At 46.1% G+C, this 18,826-nt stretch overlaps 1 protein-coding gene across 1 annotated transcript; it reads right to left on the bottom strand.

The window, feature by feature from the left end:
- Positions 1-1,224: 1,224 nt before the first annotated feature.
- Positions 1,225-18,581, bottom strand: LOC142502916 (phospholipase B1, membrane-associated-like). The gene is made up of 16 exons (XM_075614612.1): positions 18,241-18,581; positions 17,486-17,550; positions 16,738-16,828; positions 16,201-16,259; positions 16,022-16,089; positions 14,820-14,863; positions 14,272-14,392; positions 11,667-11,718; positions 10,897-10,977; positions 8,554-8,619; positions 7,618-7,709; positions 6,294-6,375; positions 5,118-5,225; positions 4,772-4,867; positions 3,223-3,294; positions 1,225-2,581 (listed from the first exon to the last, which is right to left on the bottom strand). Exons 1-16 carry the CDS (start codon positions 18,296-18,298, stop codon positions 2,462-2,464), a joined length of 1,275 nt encoding a protein of 424 aa, XP_075470727.1. The 5' UTR covers positions 18,299-18,581; the 3' UTR covers positions 1,225-2,461.
- Between the last annotated feature and the right edge of the window lie 245 nt (positions 18,582-18,826).

Here is an 18,826-nt window from a genome sequence, read left to right as displayed (position 1 = left end):
CCAGCTGGTGGGGTTACTTTCTGACCAGGTCAAGGAATATTCTGATTTGATTACTTAAAGGCTGTGGCCATTTCTACCCAATTAAGGTGTGTGCATTTATTTTGGATAGGGGAGGAATGGGATGGTGGACGTTGAGGGTGCAAGGGTCATGTGGTTGATCAGTCTCTACATCTCCTGCCATCTTTTTTTCTCCCTTTTTTAGTTGCTGTTTCAATCCTTTATGTTTGATGGAGGTTAAAGCTGGATCCCCTGCTTTCTGACGCGTCACAGTATGCAGTGAGCCAGGAGTTACCGGGGACTGCTAGGGAGGAGGTAAGGGGCTGATGAGAGGCGCGTATGCGGCCGCACGTGCTGCCGGCTGCAGCAGGGACCTAGCCTTACACACCTGCATGTTTCAGTTTCACATGATGTGTTCACTCCTGACCGTTATCTGCAGCTTTCTTAGCAGATTGGGGTAGAGAAGATAAACTAGCTCAGAAGAGTGTGTGAGTGTGTGTCCCACACAAGCCTCACATACAACAAACAGGTCCCTGCGTCAGCATAGGTGGCTCAGTCAAAGACTGCTTTACCTGTGATGAAGCAGGGATATCCTTAATATATGACCTGTTGTTGGCCACCCCTAATCTAATGGAAGGCAAACAGAAAACCCAGTGAGATCCAATTATGTCTCAGAAGGGGAAAATGAATCCCTTCCTGGCTCCAGATGAAGTGCCAGAGATAATGGGATACAATTTCCCAGCCCCGAGAATAGGCAGTTTGCCAGGTACTGTAATTTGGTCACACAACATCTGGTCCAAATAACCCTTCATCTGTTTGTGGAAAGCTCAGTCAAGAGTCCCCAAGGCCGACGGTAGGCAAGGCGGCTACCTTGGGCCCCGCGCCTTCGGGGGCCCCACACTCTCTCTCTTCCTGTCGGCGCCGGAATCCAACTTCCACTCGACAGGAGGGAGCACGGGGACCCCACCACCCAGGGGCCCCCTCCCCCCTCCGGTCGGGTGTTAGCTGGATCCCGGCACCTCTTTGTGAGAGAAATCTTGCCTTTTCCGGAGCGGGGCGATTCCTGTAGCATCTCATTGCCATGGTGACCAACGTCATGCGACAACGCATTGCCATGGCAACGTGATGTCATGATGTTGAGATGCTGCCAGTGTGCCCCCTTGGGCCCCGCAAAGCCTAAGGCCAGCCCTATAAAGAACCTAATAAAAAATTATATTTGAACGCGGAGATGATTGGAGAGAGCTTTATTAGTTTACTGAAACATAATAGTTTGGGTTTATATACGCTGGTTGTTGTTTTGGGAGTGTACATTGGCTGAGATAGTATCATTTATAGATGGTCCCTTATATTGGACAATGTTATTAATCAGAGAATTTAGAGACAATCCTTTATTTTCCCCAGCAGTGAGGCAGAAGGAGGCATATAATATAATCAGGAGGGCGCTGGGCTCCACGGGGTGGATTTGCTTGTTATTAACAAGGTTATCGTTTTCATTCACATGTTTTATTGCTTTATAAACCCAGATACCAGTATAGTCCGTGCCATGGAAGCGCCTGGCCTTGGTTCCAATCCCAGTATCAGCTCTTTTGTGACCTTTGGCCAAGTCACCTTATCTCTCTCAGGTACCAAAAATAGATTGTAAGCTGTATGGCAAGGGGTGCTCTACTTCAGTCCTCAAGACCCCCCAACAGGGCAGGTTTTCAGGATATCCCTGCTTCAGCACAGGTGGCTTCATCAGTCCCTGCTTCAGCGCAGGTGTCTCAACCAGTGGCTCAGTCTCCGACTGAGCCATTGATTGAGCCACCTGTGCTGAAGCTGGGATTTCTTTAAAACCTGATCTGTTGGGGGGGTCTGGCGGACTGAAGTTGACCACCTCTCCTCCAAGGGGTAGGGACTTGTGGCTGAAGAAGTGCTGTGTACATGGTAAGTGCTATATGAAAAGAATATATAAATATCCATCCATCCATCAGACAACATGATAAAGGTGAACCACCACTTTATACATGCACGAGTGACAGTCCATCCAGACAACTCTTTGACATAACTAATGTTGTACAGTAAATGGGTGAGACTTAACAGGACTACAATGGAGTCGGTTATTAATCCGGGAGTCGTAGGAATAGAAAACCTAGAGAGAGGTTTATAGATATGAAAGGCATCTTCAGGGTGCATCTGCGCTCACAAACATGGACGCTGCTCCTCTTGGCGGTTGGTTTGGGTGTGACGCGATGAACCTCGGTTTCTTTCTTGAAATGGCAGGCTCCAGTCTATGAAGTCATTTCATTTGGGAATTGGAGGCTATCCAGTCTGAAAAGAGACTTGGACGTGGCTTGTACATCCTCAGAAAGAAGCAGGGCAACCACGCTGCGATTTCCTCCAGTGGCAGCTGACAGGTAGAGGTCTCCCTGGGGAATGGCTAGCAGGGGCCATTGTACATCTATGGAAGGATGCGGGGTGCAGACAGCTACCAACCCCAGCACAGCAGGGTGAGGAGAAGCAGTGCATGCATCAGGGAAGGCCCTGTATTCAGAGCAGATGTGCTGGATTCACTCACTATGTTTCTGGTGTAGATGTATGGGTGATCCTGCCAAATAAAAAAAATTACAAGGGTGTAATATATACATATATATACATATATATATATATACATATATATATATGTATTAAGTATCGTACAGAGGGGGTCTGTGCTAAATAGAAATAAATATCCAACGTGAATAAAATACCAGAATGGTCTAATTATCTGCACCAGACAAAATGAATGCGAAATAGAGGGTGTTAATTGACCCATAACACACAGGAGCCTAAAGGTCGGAAGATGGTGGGCGATGGTGGGCGATGGATGATTTCACCCAGAGGACCATACTGAGCAGCAAAGGTGGCAGCAAAGGTGTTCAGATAAAGGCTCGAGTTTGCAATGTAATAGGGATGGAGAGAAGTATGCATGGTACATATCGGGTTAACCCCTTCATTGTTTCAAAGACAGACAATTGACAGAGTACATAGAACTCTAGCACAGATTGAATGTTCAAAGGGCCATATTCATTAAATGGTGCTAAGCCATAAGGCACCTTCAGGTGCAGGAACACACTGAAAGGTGTCCTATGGAATAGCTTCGTAATTATGTGCCAATGTGTGACAAATAGGTCTTCATATATTACAGCTGTCATGTGAATTTTGCAGTGTGCGAAGCTCAGAGTTGTACCGCGTGTGGCTGTGATTTACCTCAGACGGGCAAACAAGATGCACCGGCTCAGAAAATGTTTTTAGATGAAACTTTTCTCCTTCAGGCTGAAGCTGGAACAAGAAACAAAACAGCTACAATAACAGCAAAATCAGCTGAGAAGGGAAGAGAGGGGAGAGAGAGGGAAGAGAGAGGGAGAGAGAGGGGAGTCTGCAGCAGGTTGTGGAGAAGGTGGAATAAGATTGTGGAAGCGGAAATGAAAACGTGGGGAAAATCACTAAAAAAATCACTAGCAAGAATGAAACTATCATGTCCAATTATTTTATTTGCATTTTTTCTTTAATATTGGATATCAAAATGACACATGGAACGTGAAATCTCTAACTGAGGAGATTTGGGAATGTTACACGCATCCTGGCCATTGTCAGGAGAGGCTGTGATATACATTGTAATAAATGATGCAAGAATGTGATGAAAAGTCAGAGACGGGTTGTGGCAACATCACAGAGGTATTACTTAAAGGAGCAACCATACTGTATGTGTGTATGTGTATGAGAAAGGTCCTGTTTGGAGCACCGATATGTCGGTGACTGTACGAGTTTTTTTTTCAATCATTGGATTACCGTGTGTGCCGTCTCTTCCTTGCTGTGGGGTCCTGGGAAACTAGTTCTACCTGGTAAGGAGACGTTACCTATTCCTATTTATGGGACGAGCACTTGCCTTAACAATATATGTGAGTGCCATCTGCCAGCAGTGAATATATATATATATATATATGATACCCCAGAGGAAGTCTCCGTAGAGATGAAACAGGTGGGGTCCATTTGCCTACTTGATTATATGAATAGCTACCCTGCCATAAAGATCGCACTGACTCTGCTAGTGCCAATAGATCTTACTGAGTATAGCGGCAAGTGATTCACTGGCTGTATGAAATAACAGCCTCAGACCTAAATCTCAAGCATCGCGCTGACGTCACTACCAGAGTGAAAATGTGATCTACGGACCAAGCCAGCTGATCCGCATCGTTCCCACGAAGAGGCAGAGGTGCCTGGACTCGCGGTTCTAAAGTGCAGCTGGGATTGTTAGCCGATATGCCTGTAACCTCTGCTACATTGTGAGTAGCTTTACACCGTTGTGTGATATATTCTATCAAACAGTACTTCACTATATTGACCTATTTTCATTATTTCCAGAATCTACATCAGGATCATCTACCTTGGTGATTATTCATTGCAGTGTTTCCATTCCACTCACATGGAGACCACCAGTAGAACTTTATTGTGTGTATATGTATGTGTATATTCTTTATTGAATATACATATTCCTCCCATGCGTTTCCCAGTCAGAACCGAAATGCGTAGGAGGAAAATCTATATTCAATAAGGAACCCTTTTCTTCCACTTCCTGAGTGCCCGCTGCCTTCCAAGCATTGACTTTGGGGAAGAGAACAGCCCCCCAATGAATGGGATTGCAATGTCCTCTAGTGAAGTGACATCGCAGCGTGTTTAACAAGGGTCATTGAGAGAGACGAGGGACAAGATACAGGACACATCCCACCTCCCCTCACCAAATACAGCCACACGGTACCATATTATTCCAGAGTGTCTTTGCCATCTGCTGGTGACCTTTCACAGTGAGATGGAAACAATCGGGAGTGAAAAACGAATAGTCGATGTGTCCGTTCTGCAGGCAAAGAGTACAAATAGTCTCCATCTAGAAGGGTCCACGGTCTAATTGTAATATCCCGGATCCTTTTTGTACCAGGAAAAAATTTCATGCAGTCCCTACTGTATGTTTGTACAGACATTTGTAGCTTGTGACTTAACATCAATGTGTCAAAGTCCATTGTTACACATTGTTACTCATTCTAATTCTCCATGTGTGGTCATTAATTTGTAGAGTGGCCCATTCGGTGCCCCCGTAAGTTACTCACGTGATCTTTAGGGGGCTCTGTGTCCTTTAAGAAGGGCTGAAGGACCACTGCAAAGTCTTTCTTTCCGTCGTATCTCCCCGAGGTCCCCAATAGCTCCTCCAGCCTCTCCTGCCGGGAGATAGGCACAGAAACCCCACATGGCATCATTAGGGAGGTGCTATAATATTCTATTAGGTTTGTATACAACACGAGAAGAAATACAAGTGATATACTGTATATGTGTCAGCTTACGGACCAATACAGGTAAATACAGATTTTAACAACAATACAATGATATGGTCTGAGAGTCTGAGATGTCTTCGGCTCTTTCATACCTGCGACCTCTCTATCTTGGTATGTTACACAGGTCATTTGGAAGGTATGTTATTGTGTTTAGATTGAATGAGTCCACAGAGAAGTTCTCACGTCTAGCTGTCCAATGCCAAAAAAGTGAGTGCCCATGTGTAAGAGACGTGTGCAGAGGTACGCAATGGAGATTGTTTAAAGTGAAACTAAAATTAAGCTTTATTGCGCCTGTCCCTTTAACAAAGCAAAACATTCAAAATAAGCCAAAGAAAACCCTACTCCGCTTTGGATGATATCTACACATGTAGTCCAGCCCTCTGTAACTGGGTGGTGTACACACACACACACACACACACACACACACACACACACACACACACACACACACACACACACACACACACACACACACACACACACACACACACACACACACACACACAGTCCCATAAGAAAGTATTATCTGTAGCTGTAGGGGAAGGCCTCTCTGCTCTCCTGGGTCCACACCCTTGTGTGCTATAGCAATATCAGGATCCAGGTTCAGAAATCTTGTCCCCTTTGTCTTGCTGTCAGCCTGCAGTCTCTTTGCAGCTCAAGACATCTGTTTGTTCCCCAGGTCAGCCCAGTTGTGGACTAGAGAACTCTCTGGTCTGTCCTTCCTGGGTCAGCTCCAATTGTGAGCTCAGGAATCCTCCTCCTGTTTCTGGGAACAGGCTTTTTCTATAGTTCTAATCAGCCAGGTGGAGTCAGGCTGATTGTTGGTGTGCAAACAATTAGAGGCACGTTTCTTAACAAGGATAAGTCCCTGTTACACCATGTTAGGGTTAAACAAAGAAAGGTTTATACAAATGAGGTTAAATTAAATAACTGCACCCACTAGTAATGTTATACCTGGAACTGCTTGTTCTGATCCAGCACTTCCAATAAATCAGGGGAATTGTCTTTTGGTTGCACCACACAGGAGCAGAAAGATCTGGAAGACGATAAAGTAACTTAATGCAACAATGTGCAATCACAATGGAAAACATTGAGAAAGGAAACAGACTCAACGAGCTCTATTCTGAAGTACAGTGTTCTTCAAACAGGGTTCCTAGGAATCATTGGGTTCCCCGGGCATCCCTAAAGAGTTTCCTGTAATTTTCTGGTAATTTTAAAATTGTACCAAATACAGAAGAATTTACGATGCATCTGATGTCAGATGCGCTATTAGAGAGGGTTGGAGTTTCTTACAATGTATCTGATCCCAGACGCACTATTTGAGAGGGTTGGGGTTCCTTACAATGCATCTGATCTCAGACGCGCTATTAGAGAGGTTTGGGGTTCCTTACAATGCATCTGATCTCAGACACGCTATTAGAGAGGGTTGGAGTTCCTTACAATGCGGAAAATGGCTAAAGCGCTCAAATGCAGGTGCAATGAATAAAATAAGCCAAACCACTAAACCAGGGTACTAATAAGAATAAATAGTACTTAATGTGCAATAGTATGGGTACTATCCTCCTGAAGACAGGTGGTAGATGGTACAAGCCCACTCACCCTCAGTCTCATCGGCAGGTTCCCCTGAAAATAAGCAATACTCACATCCTGATCTCAGACGCGCTATTAGAGAGGGTTGGGGTTTCTTACAATGCATCTGATCACAGACGCGCTATTAGAGAGGGTTGGGGTTTCTTACAATGCATCTGATCACAGACTCGCTATTAGAGCTGGTTGGGGGTTCCTCAGAATTTCACTTAGGGTCCCTTAACCAAACAATGGTTGGAAACCAGTGCATTTAGTATAATAAAATGCATTTATAGAAAGACAGAAAACAATGTAATAAAATACAAACACGTGACTATGAACATACCAAAGCCCCACAGGACCGCAAAGTAACGGTGCCCATGCCTACCCTCTAACTGCATCTATTTAGCAGGTACACCACCTGTGTTTGTGTTCTGGAAGACAAGCTGTACCCATTAAACATGAAAGTGTTGTGGGCAGCTGGAGGTTAGGGGACTTGCATTGAAATGACTCCATCCAGTAAAGAAACCAAGTGGTATCCATTTTAATGTGCAAAATGTTGAAGATGCCGTCAATAAACATAGATTATATTTAAGAATATGTTGATCATTGTATTTTAACATTATACATCCAGAGCACACGCCGTGAGCGTATCACCCGGTGATATTATACAAGGGGACCCTTTGCTTTGACTTTATTGGGAGTGACTTACTTCTGCAGCAAACATCCGAAGCTCCCATCATTCACCTCCCGAAACCCCCCCAGTGGGAAGAGCTGGACCACGTTGATGATTGCTCGCGGCAGCTGTGAATAAACGAAGCCAAACTGTCCGAGTTCTGATCCGTAGAGCACAACGAATGTCAATTGCCACAAGCGATGAAGAGCCACGCTTACAATTCTGTGTCATACCCCTTCCACGAATTAAGGATCATCTTTTCAAGGGGAGAATTAGCAAGGGCGGCATATTGTGTGTGCTCAAATTTACAGAACAAGACTCATATATTGCATGGCTTACAGCAGGAGGGGCTCAACTCCAGTCCTCAAGACCCCCCCAACAGGTCAGGTTTTAAGCTATCCCAGCTTCAGCATAGGTGGCACAATCAGTGGCTCAGTAGGAGACTGAGCCACTGATTGAGCCACCTGTGCAGAAACTGGGATAGCCTTAAAACCTGACCTGTTGGGCGGGTCTTGAGAACTGGAGTTGAGCCCCCCTGGCTTACAGTATAATCAGGGGATCACCAGGAAAATTCTGCATTTTACTGCCTTAGATACAGTATAAGAACTCTGCTAACTGCCCCGGATCCTGACAACTGTTCATTTCCACACCAAGACTCCCGAACAGACCCGATCAGTCTGAGCATCTTGTCCGTCACTAAAGAACAAGGTTGTAATATTAAAATTGCAAATAAAATGGTAAAAACGAGTATCCTACTCTCTCCAGCTAACATCTTCTGTCCCCCGCATAACATTGCATTCTGATCTGATGGAACGGTCATGGAAATCTGTAACGTCATTCTTTTATAAGGGGAGTTTTACTGTTTCGTGCTTGGGGAACAGGCAGATAAGAGAAAGAACACTGAACTTCCAGAAAAGGTAACCTAACTATAAAGGTGAGAAATCTACCCCCGCAATCACACACATTCAGTACCTCCTCCTGCAGCATGTCCAGGGATAGGCTCAGGTTGAAGATAAAGCTGTCTGCAGAAAACAGACTCTGTGGAATAACAGTTTTGTTTAATTGCAGTCCTAGCTGGGGATGTGATTCTCTGTCACACAATTAGTGCCCTATCTAGTAAACGGTGCTATCCCATAATACGCATTCAGGCTCCAGAAAACCATTTACAATTCATTCCTGTGATGAGACTTAAGTTGTCTTGTTGCATAGTAAACATCAGCCTTAAGCCAGGAGTCAAAGTGCAATGTATGATATCTTGCCCAGATAGGGTGCGATACGTGCATCACACTTCGATTACTAATAATAATATATGTACACATACATACTTTATATTCTCTGATTGACTTTGCAGTGTTTTATTCACAAATGTCAAGTTTAAGGTATTTCACAAGATAGATTTTTTGATCATTCTGTAAAACAAAGTGTGGAGATTAGAAATGAGGCCACAAAGCTTTCTACTTGTGCACAACTGGGACGTCTCACAGGTAGCCCAGTATTTAACTGGACAGTCCTGTATTTGGACACACTGTCCAGTAAAACATTAGGCGTGTGTGTATAACGTTATTACCTCTCTGGGCGTGTATGTGTATACCGGTATTACCTCTCTGGGCGTGTATGTGTATACCGGTATTACCTCTCTGGGCGTGTATGTGTATACCGGTATTACCTCTCTGGGCGTGTATGTGTATACCGGTATTACCTCTCTGGGCGTGTATGTGTATACCGGTATTACCTCTCTGGGCATGTATGTGTATACCGGTATTACCTCTCTGGGCGTGTGTGTGTATACCGGTATTACCTCTCTGGGCGTGTATGTGTATAACGTTATTACCTCTCTGGGCGTGTATGTGTATACCGGTATTACCTCTCTGGGCGTGTATGTGTATACCGGTATTACCTCTCTGGGCGTGTATGTGTATACCGGTATTACCTCTCTGGGCGTGTATGTGTATATCGGTATTACCTCTCTGGGAGTGTATGTGTATACCGGTATTACCTCTCTGGGCGTGTATGTATATACCGGTATTACCTCTCTGGGCGTGTATGTGTATACCGGTATTACCTCTCTGGGCGTGTATGTGTATACCGGTATTACCTCTCTGGGCGTGTACACTACCGACACGTTTAATTCGAGCACGGCTAGCACTGCAAGCCGGGGGATGCCCCGGCGTGCTAGCCGCACTCCCTCAGCGTGCCGCGCATCACCGATGCGCGGTCACGCGTCATCGGGTGCCAGCGCCCCCTGCACGCGCGTCCAGGGCTCCCCGAGGGAGCCCTGGTGTCCTGCGATGTGGGGGACGGCGGCAGGGGGTTCCGGGGGACCCGGCGGACCCGGCAGCGGGAGGGAGAGCGCCCCGATCGGAGGGCGCTCTTCCGCTGCTTCGGCGCGCGCCCGGCACCCTCCGGCGCGCACCAGGTTACTGCTGCAGCCGAGAACGGGCAAATGTCGAATAAACTCGGCCGCAGCAGTATGTGTATACCGGTATTACCTCTCTGGGCGTGTATGTGTATAATGGTGTTACCTCTCTGGGCGTGTATGTGTATAATGGTGTTACCTCTCTGGGCGTGTATGTGTATACCGGTATTACCTCACTGGGCGTGTATGTGTATAATGGTGTTACCTCTCGGGGCGTGTATGTGTATACTGGTATTACCTCTCTGGGCGTGTATGTGTATACCGTTATTACCTCTCTGGGCGTGTATGTGTATACCGGTATTACCTCTCTGGGCGTGTATGTATATACTGGTATTACCTATCTGGGCGTGTATGTGTATACCGCTATTAATTCTCTAGACACGGTGACCTGACCGGCTCTGGGCGTGTATGTGTATACCGGTATTACCTCTCTGGGCGTGTATGTGTATACCGGTATTACCTCTCTGGGCGTGTATACCGGTATTACCTCTCTGGGCGTGTATGTATATACTGGTATTACCTCTCTGGGCGTGTATGTGTATACCGCTATTAATTCTCTAGACACGGTGACCTGACCGGCTTGGGGGGCCGCAGGATTTCCCCGAGCAAGAAGAGAGTGGGGCTGTTGCTAGGGGGCTGGGCAGCTTCCTCCATCCTGATTGGCGACTGCTGGGTAATGCAGCCAATCAGGCAAGGGTGTCCGAAGCCCTTGGGGTGGGGCCAAAGAGAGGAGGAAACAGCACGGAGCGGAGAAGTGTGTGTGTCTCTCGAGCGTGTCGAAACTTTCACCCTTGCGTGCAGTAATTTTGAAAAAGCCGCCTGGCCGCCCTACTCACAGTCAGGAAACCAATCTGTAATCACCAAACACAACTAGGTCCCCCGAACACTTCTGCTCCCACCTTATTTTTGCAGTAGTCACATAAGTCGTTGGATCCAATAAAGATGGTCACTACTTTCCAGTCCTGTTCAAAGTTTATACCCTGCAAACAGAGAAGGCCCTGTCAGTGTGACCAATCAGAGTCTGTCACAGGTCATGTGGTATCAGGGTAACTTTCACGCCACACCCAGATGGCCTTTGCCATAGAAAGAGTTAATCAGCAAGGATTTGTAATGCGCTACATCAGGGGTACGCAAAGGTTTGACCCTGCACCCCCCTGCCTGCTCACCTCCCGACTCACGCCCCCTCCCCCCCTGCTCAGCTCCGGCGGCAAATGACGTTGCCGGGTTACATGACATCAGATTGCAATGGCAACGTGACGTCACGTGACCCGCGGTTACCATGGCGATGCGTCGCTGAAGACCAGGTAAGAGTAGCATCAGAGACCTTGCGCGGTCCCCCGGCATTTAATTTAAATGCCTTGGAAGGGGGAGGGAGAGAGCGCGGGACCTCTGTAGCCGCCAACAGATCAGGTTTTCCGGATATCCCTGCTTCAGCACAGGTGGCCAACTATGCTGAAGCAAAGACTGATTGAGCAACCTGTGCTGAAGCAGGGACATCTTTCAAACCTGACCTGTTGGTGGCCCTGGAGGAGTGGCGTTAGCCGCCCCTGCAGTACATGATGTAATACAGATATAGCGCCCTGTAAAATACACAATAATTATACATTAACTCACATAATCCAGGTATAAAGAAAAACGTAGAGTAACAAAGTAACAAACAAGATATTACCGGGTAAGATCTCAGGGTGTCGATCAGACGCCGGGCCTGTTGTGGTAACACACTGAAATTGAGACAGGCCCATTAATGGTTGAGTTTGTTATTCGGTGTTCAATTAACCCCCCAGCTGCTGGATGCTAGCTTACAGCACTACCATACTGTGGACTGGAGGTAACAGCTTTGCCTTTAAAGTGATGGATCCAGGCAAATGGTAACCTCAGATAAATCACTTTATTTCCCTGAGCCCGAGACACCAACATTAGCTTATCAGGGCAGTGCCTTGTTGAGCCTATACAATGCTACGTGCGGCGCTGCGTATACGGTCAGTGTAAGATCTGTGAATTGGCGGAGAAGGAGAGGCCCAGTGAGTAAGGACACTGACTCTGTAAGCAACGACACAGAGTGTGGAGCAGGGGAACCTGGATCAATTCCCGGTGTCGGCTCCTTGTGACCTTGGGCAAGTCACACTATCTCCCTGTGCCCCAGGCACCAAAAACAGACTGTAAGCTTATCGGGGCCGGGACTGTGAAACAATCCTATGCGCTGTGTACTGCGCTCTATACTGTCATTGTGACGCGCTTTGTATGCTATGAATATAGGTGAATGTGTTTATACTGTAGAGCAGGTGCGCCCCCCTGCTTGCTCTCCCCCCCTTACCTGGTCTGCAGTGTCAAATGGTGGCGCGTTACTGAGGCCGACTGAATCACGGTAAGTGAAGTTGCCGAGGGCTCGCACGGTCCCACGGCATTTCACTGCCTTGGGGAAGAGTGCGGGGCCTCTGTAACCCGCGCACCCCTGCTGCAGAGCATGGGTCTCAATCAGGTGGCCCAACAGGCCAGCTTTTATAGAAGCCATGGATTGAGCCACCTGTGCTGAAGCAGGGATATCCATAAAAACTGGCCTGTTGGTGTCCCTTGAAGACTAAGTTTGAGACCCCCGCTGCGGAGATTCTTTATCATCGCTGGACACTTTTTGTCATTTTTTTTTTTTAAAAACGTACAGGTTTGTAACCATAGCGAGCGTCCCATTGCAGTAACCATAGCGAGCGTCCCATTGCAGTAACCATAGCGAGCGTCCCATTGGAGTAACCATAGCGAGCGTCCCATTGCAGTAACCATAGCGAGCGTCCCATTGCAGTAACCATAGCGAGCGTCCCATTGCAGTAACCATAGCGAGCGTCCCATTGCAGTAACCATAGCGAGCGTCCCATTGCAGTAACCATAGCGAGCGTCCCATTGCAGTAACCATAGCGAGCGTCCCATTGCAGTAACCATCGGCACACGGATAAGACCAAAACAGCTGTCCTTGAATAATGTTGCCAGCTATGCATTTCTGTAGCCCAGGCTGTGCTGTGAATGTTGTGTTATGGAACACAGGCATACGTTTAAATGCATCGAAATGAAAGTGGACGAGGAAACAACGTGACCCACTAGAAATGCTGTTGCATGCCATTACCCAGAATCCCTTGCGGAAGTAGAAGCACTGTATGCTGGGTGATTATGGGGTAAGGCAGGTTTGGGGACCTGCGCATGGGATCTGAAGTGACCTAGACAAAAAGGGATCACTGGAGTAAGATCCTTAATGGAACAAGACAGTGTGTATATATACACAAATACATACTGTGTATATGTATATAGCAAACAGACTATACTTAGTATAGAGAATTACCCATAACCCCCAAAATAATACACAGAGGAACTGCTGGACACCATCACATTTTCCCCAAACATAACTGGATGTGTTGCAGTCTGTGATACATTTTAGCGGCCCTATAAATTATTTGATGCACTAACCACAGGAATATCAGGACGGCTGGAGAACACCTACCATTGGTTACAGAAAGAACCAATTACATCCAGTACCCCAACCCTTCCCCCCACAAAGTACATGATACGGGGCATTTACTTCACAATAGGTTTCAGTAGCAGAGAGCAGAGGGGTAGTGCACACCATTGAAAAACAATAACAATTGGTTTGGAAAGAGGTTACGGGGGCACCCAGGGAGACAGGCCGCCACCTGTACATGTAATGAAGAGAAGTGAAGACTAAATAGCTATGCAAATATTGGAGAATTTATTTTGCAATTAAAAGACCAACGTTTCAGCCTCAAAGGGCCTTCATCACGGTCATATATAAATATATATAGGTATGTATATAGCATGTATGTGTGTGTGTGCTCCATTCAAGTGCTGGGGACTTTACTCTATATTTCTGTAAGTCTGCCATACTGTACCTGATGAAGATACCGGGGCAGTTGGAAGATCGTAACTTATTAAGGCAAAGAAGGGCGGGGGGCTGAGTTGGTCCTTTCTTCCAGGCAGTAACAGAGGAGGGAGCGGGAGGAGGGGGTATGATACCTTATTATTGGACCAACAAGTAGTTGAGATGTTAAAGGCTTTCAAACCTCTCAGGATAGGACCCGATGAAGAGGTTGGAAAGCGTGTAACTTGTTGGTCCAATAAAAGGTATCATACCCCCTACTCCCTCTCCCTCCTGTGTTACTATATGTAACAAACTATCTGCTGGTCCAACAATCATACTACCTACACTCCATTGTATATCACTTTATAACTATGACAAATAACGTATTATTTAATAGGAAAGCTCCTGGTCTTACTAGGTATTGGCTCCGGTAACAGCCAAGTTCAGCCCTGTGCTCTCGAGTGGGGCGGGTCTGAAGCTCACTGTAGTCCTCTTTGCAAAGCCAGCAACGTGGGGGTTGAAAAGCTTCAAAATGTCTAAAACATGCAGAGATGGGAAGAGATGTGACCCACCATCGTGCCTGACACAGGAAGGAGAAGGTATGGCGGACAGGAGGGCTATGAAATAGGCAAGGGAACGTCCAAGGAGTGGAGAACAAAGAGGAAATGGTGTTACATGGCTGAGTGCATGCAATAAATGCCAATACGCAGAAGAGCACATTTAGGGCACCTGGCAACAAAATAGAAAATCCATGCTGAAGATCAGTGTCAGCTACTTGGGGCCAGTGCCAAAATGTCTATGTATACCCAGGGAGCAGTTATTAGATTGTAAGCTTTTCAGGGGAGTTACTCTGTGTGTGGGTATTGTACCTGCAGTCATAATGACTCTGACATCAAATAAAATCAGTTAATAACTGGCTTCCCAGCTACACACATGGAGAAGGCATGACATGGAGGTACTCACTTGGCAGTGTAATAACATCTGAGAGGTTCCCGTACCCTCCGATGCTGGTAAGAGAGAGAGGAACCCGAGGTTAGGAAATCGGACCTTGCCAGCATGAAGATGAGGATACCAGACCTCAGTCTCCCCTTCACATCGGGAGAGGCCTGTTATGCCAGACACGCCAAGCTTGATACAAGATAATACTGAACCCCTGAAGGACAGGATACACTTGGTAAATCAACACAACTGTTAGGTATCCGGCAGGCTGTCTTCTGGCTACGCTACTGGGGGACACTGGCAGCCATACCAATACAGGAGTAATCACGACTACAAAAACACCAGATTTAACAGATTTCATTGGAGTTGTGAGAGAAGATTCATGATATACGGTGGCGTATATGTTAAGGATATTTAAAGAGACATTGCAAAGTTTGGGTTAAAAAAAAAAAAAAAAAAGAATGTAACAATTTCTATACACCTGGATTTTAATGGTGTTCTGCGACATTACAGTGAAGTGGGGATGCTGTGATTCCTGGAAGTCTATTAGTAATGTTGTGAACATACATAATACTGAAGGAGTGGCCCATTGAGTAAAAAGCCTGACTGTCACTGAGGTTGAACCTGGTTCAATTCCCGGTGTCGGCTCCTTGTGACCTTGGGCAAGTCACTTTATGTTTTTGGTGCCTGAGGCACAGGGGGATAGATTGTAAGCTCCACGGGGCAGGGACCTGTGCCTGCAAAATGTCTCAGTTAAGTGCTACGTAAAACTAGCAGCGCTATACAAGAACAAACAATTATTATTAATAAATAATGTAGGAATATATGAAAGAGTTTAAGTTTACTGTATTTATCATCGTTATTGGGAGAAGTTTCTGCTTTCAATAATAAAAACATTAAACGCTATTTAACAAAGTAGAACGTAGAAGACCTGTGGGGAAGACGATACTTTGCTATGATAGGATGCAAAGCACTTTATAAATATGCTGACGACAAACAGGAAAAAGGTACGCCATATTTCACCGCAGGTTCATCTAACAATAACCAAAACTAATCCGAATGACAAATAAACCTCCAATAGTTTCTGTTCCATAAATCTTTGGCTGTTTTTTTGCCCTGGTATTGTAGCTAAATGACCCTCAATATCCCAAGGGCTGTACAAGGCGCTCTCAAAGCACCAATGCATTCTGGGTACCGGGTGAATGCCTGGCCCGTCACTCACTCACCTCCAGGAGAACTGCCGGTATTCATTGGGGATCTCCAGCACATTTGTAGCATTGGCCCCAATGGCGGTCTAAAAACAAAAAAACAAATGGCTTCCGTTAACCCCTACGTTTCCAGAAAGCACATTACCAGCACAACGTCTGGCCGTGGGGGTACACGCTTAGCTCAGGACCTCACTCACCGTCAGCGAGTCTCCCAGAGAAGCCACAATCTTCACATCGGCGGGTTTCACTCGGTCAGCTGCCCAGAAACAGGGAGATTTACCGCGACATAAAAGGTTCAAATCGGAGACATTGCTATCGTTTGGTTGTTTGTCGTTTAGATGCGGTTTCGGCTAACGATTATTATCGGTCTAACGATTAATTAAATATTCCGCTGTCTGATTTTCAATCAGAAAATAAGAATTTCTAAGTGTTTTTTGGGTTTGGTTACAGGTCCTTTAAACTTCTCCTGGTCACTTAGATTGTAAGCTCTTCGGGGCAGGGACTACTGCTGTTTACTTCTGTGCTCGAAGCGCTTATTCCTATAATGTCTCCTATCATCATGTCGTGTATTACTGCTGCAAAGCGCTGTGCATATGGATGGATGGCGCTATACAAATAAAGATATACATACATATGTCTACACAGTAACATTGAAACAGTTTTGGGAAGTAACAGATTTACAGGTGCATTGGGTTGGTGATGTTCTGCGTCATTTGAACCGTCCTAAGACGTACCGGTGATGGGGACTTGAGCAGAGGGCGACATGTCCGGGCAGATAAGGCCTTCGGGGTAACTGTCCCAGGTCATTGCTTTTTCAGGAAACTCCTGAAGCAAAGAAAAGCGGTGTGTGTCCCAGATACAATGAGATTCTTTGCAAGCTCTTTTATTGGAACAATATAATGATCTTTGCAGCCTCAAAATAATATACACCCTCAGCTGATTCGGTCAGGGGATTAAATCACACGCCAGAGACTCGGCCAGCAGCAGAGAGAGAACCACGACCTGGGATTTAACCTCAGCTCAGCATTTTCATTACCAGGAAACACAGAATAGGATCTATTTGTGTAATACATTAAAAGCAGGGGGTTCTCGATTCCTGTCCTCAAGATCCACCCCCCACAACAGGTCAGGGTTGCAGGAGATCCCTGCTTCAGCACAGGTGGCTCAATCAGTGGCTCAGTCAAAGACTGACTCACTCAAAGTCAGTCAAAGACTGAGCCACTGATTGAGCCACCTGTGCTGAAGCTGGGTTTTCTTGAAAACCTGACATGTTGGGGTGTGGGGGTTAAGTGGGGTGGGTCTCGAGTATTGGAGTCGAGAACCCCCTGCATTAAAGTGTTTAGAGCTATTAAGGTATATTGGTCACTCCTGGCATTTCCTCTTAATATCAAGTGGTAAAATACTGTATATATTATAAATGAATAATAAGGCATAATATAATACAATGTAACCGTGCGGAAGAAGAGCGGATTTATGGGATACCTGCAATCCATGCACAGATATTTGTCTTTTTACCCCCTCCAAATAATTCCCCCACCAATCCAAACCTGTGGGGACAAAATAAAATGTTACCAGCGAAAACCAACTCCGGGAAAGCAAGATCACGCCCTGAAGCGGAAAAGGACAAACACACTCCATTACTAAAAGGGTAGTGGATACAGGGAACAGCCTCCCTTCCGAGATGTTACAGGCGAACATGCTTATTAGGATGGACAAAGGAAAACCCCAAATAGGACCAAAAGCAAAAACAGGTAACGTTTTGAAAGTATAGTATGTGGTGAGGTAACGTTTATTTATACTTCTCTCCAATATGACGGATTCCCTGTGCCTGTGACACACACACACACACACACACATTTATCAAGCGATGTCAAGTCAAAGGCATCTTACGGCACATTCCCTTGAATGGGTTATAACAGGGGCGGGCAACTCCAGTCCTCAAGGGCCACCAACAGGTCAGGTTCTCAGGATATCCCTGCTTCAGCACAGGTCGCTCAATCAGTGGCTCAGTTGAAGATGGAGCCATCTGTGTTGAAGCAGACGGATTGAGCCAGCTGTGCTGAAGCAGGGATATCCTAAAAACCTGATCTGGTGGTGGCCCTTGAGGACTGCAGTTTCCCACCCCAGGGTTTCAACCCCCTACCCACCTTTTACTGCAGAACATGCATTGAAGTTCAGCAAACTGTCCCACGCACAGAAAAGGCTCACTATATTATTCCCAACACGACTAAACCTACCAACTCCATATGGGAGAAATAAGCAGCTGGCAGCAATCCACAGCAACGAGGAACTCATCTCTGCAGCTTTCCCGACAGTTGTTATTCCTTTAAATGGACCATATAAAAGCCTTCGCCAGAGATGTAGCTTGTACGAGCGTTTTCCAGGCCTCGCAATTCTCTTGTTCAGTTGTGCGGTTGAAGTCTCACAGACAATGTACTGAGCAAATATGGACAGAAGAGGCTTCTTTCAAACTGACGGGGCGTCGAGCACGGTGTGGGACAGGGATGCGTGCCATTATTAATTACAGTACGCAGGCTGTTTATCCTGTTATTAAGTTATCAAAGTCCAGCCTCGGTGAGGAGTCATGCTGGTTTATGGACTTCATTGGAAAAGTAGCCTCTTATCAACCCCGGGTTTAATCGAAGAATGTGACCTGTGTCTGTTCATGGCAGAATCAGCACTTTTACTATCAACCACCGATCTTCTTTTTGACCTAATAGGACTATCACAGACATTCATATCACCAGTAGCACAGCATGGAAGAGACACACTTTAGATTTGTGAATGTATTTGACAAAACAGCGTAGTGGCGAACTCGTCCTC

The sequence above is a fragment of the Ascaphus truei genome, chromosome 9 (assembly GCF_040206685.1).
Source record: "Ascaphus truei isolate aAscTru1 chromosome 9, aAscTru1.hap1, whole genome shotgun sequence".
In the NCBI taxonomy this organism is placed as follows: domain Eukaryota; kingdom Metazoa; phylum Chordata; class Amphibia; order Anura; family Ascaphidae; genus Ascaphus; species Ascaphus truei.
This window is presented reverse-complemented; position numbering and strand designations above follow the sequence as displayed.

Excerpts from the sequence above, each read along its gene's own strand:
- LOC142502916 (XM_075614612.1), bottom strand. The coding sequence starts at position 18,298 with ATGAGTTCCTCGTTGCTGTGGATTGCTGCCAGCTGCTTATTTCTCCCA. Across the intron at positions 11,719-14,271 it reads GTTACCGGAGCCAATACCTA|TGTGTTACCACAACAGGCCC; the intron begins GTAAGACCAGGA and ends TCTCAATTTCAG. Across the intron at positions 7,710-8,553 it reads TGGACATGCTGCAGGAGGAG|CTGCCGCGAGCAATCATCAA; the intron begins GTACTGAATGTG and ends GTTTATTCACAG.